Source organism: Catharus ustulatus, chromosome Z (genome assembly GCF_009819885.2).
Source record: "Catharus ustulatus isolate bCatUst1 chromosome Z, bCatUst1.pri.v2, whole genome shotgun sequence".
NCBI lineage: Eukaryota > Metazoa > Chordata > Aves > Passeriformes > Turdidae > Catharus > Catharus ustulatus.
Window position 1 is genome coordinate 60115704 of NC_046262.2, and position 6000 is coordinate 60121703.

The 6000-nt window shown below is 40.3% G+C and overlaps 1 protein-coding gene across 2 annotated transcripts in view; it reads right to left on the reverse strand.

The window, feature by feature from the left end:
- The window catches only part of ELAVL2 (ELAV like RNA binding protein 2), a 113422-nt gene extending 107916 nt beyond the window's left edge, over positions 1 to 5506 (reverse strand). Inside the window, exon 1 of one of the 2 annotated variants that reach the window (XM_033084571.2) lies at positions 5319 to 5506. Coding sequence is in view for 1 of the 2 variants with exons in the window: in XM_033084576.2 (XP_032940467.1) it covers positions 5319 to 5321 (3 nt within the window). In the remaining variant the exon portion in view is untranslated. The remainder of the gene's footprint in view (positions 1 to 5318) is intronic. The other variant, XM_033084576.2, reaches the window with a different exon arrangement.
- Between the last annotated feature and the right edge of the window lie 494 nt (positions 5507 to 6000).

The window sequence follows — 6000 nt, forward strand, 5'->3', positions numbered from 1 at the left end:
AAGCAGGTCTTGGAGGCACAACTGTTACTTTCACAAGGAGACCTCTGAAATAATAATTTAAAAAAATTAGATTTGGGGTTGCAGGACTTATCTTCTACTATTTGTACACAAAAATATTTTAAAATGTCATGTGAAAGTCCTGATTAAATTTATTTTACTGTGTTGCTCAGTCCTGTGATAAGCATCTTGAAAAAAATATCTGCCCCCTTTCAGACTGCAATTTTCCATTCTTCCTTTCATCCCCACAATTTCAAGTAATTTTATTGTTCTATTAACCTCAAATAAGTATCTGTTTTTATGTGTTACTGTGATTGAGTAAGCATGCCTTCAGAAACTGAGGCTCCTCAACGCTGTGTTAAAGCCAAAAATTACAGCACACTTACTCATCCTCTTTTGCTTTAACATAATACCAGAGATGGCCCAGCAGGTTTTTTTTGACAGTCTTCCCAAGCCATCTGTTTCATATGCTGCATGTTTTGAACAACATAGTGTGTCATGGGATGTAAAATCCCATCACAGTATATTCCCTTAAATGTGAAATCCAGTGGTCACTCACTTTTAAAGAAATCATAACTGATGGTGGGACACTAGTCAGGGAACTTACTTTGTTCTTGTCTCCCCCTCTCTCCTCCCAAATTTGTCTTGTAGTTTTTTTAATTTAATTTTTTAATATATTTATTCAGATATTAAAACATTTTAATGCTATCTTTCAACATTTATATTAAAAAATATTACATCATCTGGATTAAATATCCCAGGTGGTTTTAATGAAACTAGAAAGATGAAGTGAACTTAACAAGCATTAAAATCTCCATATAGCTCAGAACCAAAACCTTGATTCACAGGTAAATACTGGCTAAAAATAACATCCTGCACTCCCTGGGTCTCAGTCCCCCTCCTGCCACTCAGTTTATAAATTATCACTTTAGATTGTCTGAATGGCCAGTAGGGCTACAGGAATAAGCAAGTGTAAAATCATGCCTAAAGGGAATAAACAGTTTTACTTTAGACTATGTTGACCCCAGCAGCTATGATACATTGCAGAAAAAGTAGCCACTGAAGCAGCAAACATTTTTTAAACACTAAATTGTGCCCTTGGGAGAAAATAAAAGTGCTTGAAATTGTAATATTTGTGGAATTGTTCTTATGCTAAGGCCATATGTGGCCATATCCCTTGATACTAATGACATCAAGTGTTCAGATCTCATACTTCAAAACAAAGCAGTTCTCAGAAATGTGTCAATTTTGTATTTCTGTGGCCATAGGTACAGCTGAGTGTGAGGTTTTCATTTCTCAGACTAAACATAAGCATCGGGTGAGTAGGGGAAGGGAGTCCTCTCCTCATAACCCCAAGACAAGCATAGCTCCACAACACTCCCAAGAAACTGGTCAATACCTTCTGCATTTCACAGAAGCAGCTTGTCTAGCCGCAATAACTACTTGCTGACTACTCAGTAGAGTAACACCCTGGGCACGTTAACCCTGGTTTTTCTATCTACGATTTCTAATCATGCAGCTCTATTTCTGCTGAGCTAGACTAGGCTGACATTTTTGTCACCACTGCACCAAATAACACCCAGGGCAAACATCACAAATTGTGAAGTGAACTTCCAAGAAAAACACAGCTCTCATGAATCCCACTCTCCACCATCTAAATGGCTTCATTTCAATACAGATTCTCCTTCACAGACACCTAAGTACATTTTCTTCTATTGCCAAAGGCTTCTGAGTGCCTAAAATTTGAAGTACTGACTGTAATGCCACCAATACACAAAAAACCAAAAGTTTTAAGCACTGAGGTTTTAAAAGGCTTGGTGACCTAAAGCTCTTTAGTACATACTATAACATGTTTTGCACTTCCATGATGCTTAACCGGTTTAATTTCAAGGACTAGGCAAAATTAAAAATGTATAGTTCTCTGTAGTAAATATGAGTTATGCATCTGTGCAAATGTATCCACCAATACCCTGTTTTAAATAGAAAATGGAAACATATTCATGATACTTCCAGTACTTTTAAAGAGAATCAGAGACATCAAAGACATATGCATTTCTCTAAGAGTATGTCTAAAGTTGGTTTTTTTGTTTTTGTTTTTTTTGTTTTTTTGGGGGTTTGTTTGTTTGTTTGTTTGTTTGGGGGGGGGTGTATTATTTTTTTTACTTTACAGGGCATGCAGAATTATTTTCAGGATTTGGGTCAACAGCTTTCCTTATATGAGTCACCAAACATTTAGGTTAGGAAAATTAGGCTCTAATAATATTTGTCTAAAAAGACCCAGAAATGTCCTAAACAAAGCAATGTGATTTTTTTTTTTTTTTTTATTTTCCTGCGTGTGGAATCTTAGGATGTGGTAGACTTAAGTGTCACTAAGCTTAAAATATGTAAGGTGTTGCAGTGACTGAAGTTAAGATAAATTTTAAATGATTCTCATATCTCTGAGTAATACACATGTGCATTATTTGAAGTGCAGCCCTGCAACAACTGTAATCTTATTTTTTCCATTACTTTCAATCTCTTCTGTAAAAATAGACAAAGCAATGCCATTTAGAACTTTGACTCCCTAAATTTCAACCCTCTTCTGAGGGGACACCTTACTGAAAATTAGTGATTGAAATAGCAAGTAGTTAATATGAACTCACGCTTTGATTATATACAACCTACAAAACAGAAACGTTCAAAGTATTACAGATCAAGAATTTATGAAGTTATAAAAATATTTTGGTAGAAAAGAAAGAACTGATCTTACTTTTATTTTTAAATTATATTAAGGTATTAAAACAAGAGGTTCTTGCTACCTTGTTCTGTTAAGTGTTTCAAATATGAAACTATTGCTGTAATTAATTATTATAACAGAATAAACACCAATTTATTCTGTGCATTTTTGGTACTTGGTATCTAGTAACTGACAGGGGCTTTCAAAGATTTTAGGTGGTTTGGGAAGGAAATAATCCCAAAGAATTATTTAGAAAGTCTTGAGGAAGGAGAAGAGGGTGACCAGGAAGCTCCAGAAAATCACCTTTACCATAAATTTTCAAGAAAATCTTTCCTATTTGATGTAATGTTGCTCTTGCCCTTCAATTTTAACTCTCATTTTTCACACTAAGGCTGGACTTTGAAGCTAGGAAGTGTGACATCAGAAAAATTTAAACTAATTTCCTGCTTGTCTGCTGTGAGGTGTGTACATGGGCTTCCCACCCTGCCCCTAGTAATTTCACACAGGAAGTCTCTGTGTACATTTTGCTCACAGTCACTGCTCTGATTTTCAGTTACACTTTCATCAGAACATCAGTCCACATATTCTTCAGGAAGGTAGCACACATAATGTGTTTGCACAAGCATGCAGACTTTTTTCCCTAGGTATTTCTAATTATTGAGGAAAATAAAACCCTTCCTCTACAATCATCTACTCAGACAAACAAATTCTTAGCCACTGTCAAGCAAGGTAAATCTATCAAATATTGCGTCCATAAGTCTTCCAATTTTCTTGGCTGCCAGTCTTTTTCAGCAGTTTTGGTTAAATGTGATCCACAGATTTCTTTAACTTCTTGAATTTTTTGTTTTGTCTGCTTGCTTGCTCTGTTTGTTGGTGGTAGTTTGTTGGTTTTTTTTTTTTTAACATCCAAGGTCACTAATGCACTGTGGTATCTCCATAACCACATGCACTGCTTTTCCCTCTACACTGCAGCTGAATGGGTGGGCCCTAGGCAGAGAGCACCAAGGGGTGGCTGCTGCCACCGAGCATCTGTGTGGGAGGTGATACAAAAACAGAAAAAAATAACCATGGGCACCCATCAACCTATCTACTCCCTGACCATGAACTTAATTACGTTCGTGGAGAACATACGCAAGAAAAGTGAATTCCCTTCTAGTTAGATGAGTTTCCTGACAAATTCAACATCCTCTCCTGCCCATGCTCACCCCTTTTCTCCTGCTTAGTGCTTAAAATGACAAAAAGAAAAGGTGAGCCATTAGTGAAGGCATAAAAATTATAAATACTTACATTACTTACATTCTGTGTCATCGCTATAAAAGGAAAATATTAATGCATGTGGGGGAGAAACAGCCTTTATGAGAGGAAGAAAAGAAATACAGGTTTCTGGCTATGGTTTACCACCTTACAAGGGTTCAGCCAACTGCAGCCTGGGCAGGATAAAACTGTGCAGAAGTTACTAATCCTAACGAATATTAACTAAATATACTCATATTTTACAGATTACTGACTTTTTCAGAGGAAGAAAAGTATTTTTGGACACAAGACACTGCAAAGTAATTGTGCAATACATCAATGTTCACCTAGATGTATTTGTGGAAAATATCGATCTAAACATTACTGCCTTTGGATAGACAACACTAAAAAATAAAATAAGACAAAACCTTGTCTAATAAATGTAAATGATTACAGGAAAAATCAGCCCTGACTATAGCTACAGCTAGGAAGTTTATAGTTTGAAGTCTTCTCAAGCAGGGCAGACTTCATTTTTTCTCCCTTTCTTTTGTTCTACTAGACTCATTTTAAAGTACCTCACTTTAGGCTATAGGTAAATTCTGGTTTGTTCAACAACAGCCAATAGCCTAGAAGTGTCATCAGAATAGTGACTAGATTTAAAACTGCTGAAAATTATCTGTATTGTTTTAAGTAATGGTGAAGTTAAGTAATACTTACTGCTACTTCCCACATTCTGTTATTCTGATATCCACAGAATGAGGTCGGTGCAAGTTAACTATTACCGTCTACCAGCCGACACCAATTCTCACCTACGTTGCAACGAGCATTCACCTACTTTATGCAATCACGAAGCGAGGAAACCTGCTATTCCTTATATGTCTCAAGTAGCTCTAAGCGCCCATCCCTTAAGAAAACCAGCTCGATCTGACAGATCAAATAAATAAATAAAACCCGACCCCCAGCACGGTACCGTCCGGCTGCTTCTGCGGGCGCAGCCCGGTACGGAGGCGGGGTTCTGTGCGCGCACGGGCGCGGTTCGGAGCGCCCGTCCTGCCAAGGGCAGCGCTCCGCGGCCAAGGTCGCCTGCAGGCGGCTCCAGCCGGGCCGTGCCGTGCCGAGCTGTGCCGGGTCAGCGGCGGGGGGGAGGACACCGCCCGCCCGCGCCTCCGCTACACACCAGGTGTATGTTACCTGCGAGAATTTTCTTCCCACCACCCCCCCCGCCCATGCACCGACAGTGCCTGCTTGCTGCCTTTTGGTCTTTTTTTTTTTTTTTTTTTTTTTTTTAACCGCGATTCCAGAAGAAATTGCAATAACTAAAAACAAACAAAAAAAATTTAAAAAATCAAACCCCAAAAACCAAAACACTTACCATTTTGACCTCACAGTGCTTTGTCACGGGCTTAAGAAAAACCCCACAGACACATACAGACACACACACGCGCGTTTTTTTGCGTTTTCGAAACGTTTGTGCCGGGGTCAGAGAGGGGATGGGGGAACAGCCGGCGCTGCGGAGTTCACCTGGAGATGCGCGCACGGAAGGAGGGCAGCGCGGGCCGAGCGCTCCCCCTCCGCCCCTCGGAGCACGCAGCGCCAGCAGGAGACGGGGAGGAGGGGGGAGGGACCCGCGCTCCCGTCCCACTGCAGGAAACACCCGCCTTCAAATGAAAAAATAAAAAGAAAAAAAAAAAAAAAGGGTGGTGGGGGGAAGGACGGCTGGCACGCGGAGTAAGGGGCGGGGGGATGCGGGGGGCGGCAGGCCAGCCGCGGGGATGATGCTGGAGTCCGCACCTGGCACACCCGCACCGCACCGTCCCACGCGTGCTGCGCCGTGTCCTGCACCGCGTCCCGTGGTCCTTCGGTCAACAACTTCCCCTCAGACTCCTGGGCTGTCCTGCTGAAGACCTGAGCTCCTTTGTAGTCATAAATCCCTGTCCTGGCACAAGAGTGCATTTCATTCCTTTGCCTTATGGTGTGAGTTTAAATAAATCAAATCAAATAGTTGAAATTCTTGAAAGACCTTTGTTTACCCTAGCTTGTCTTCTATCTGTTGT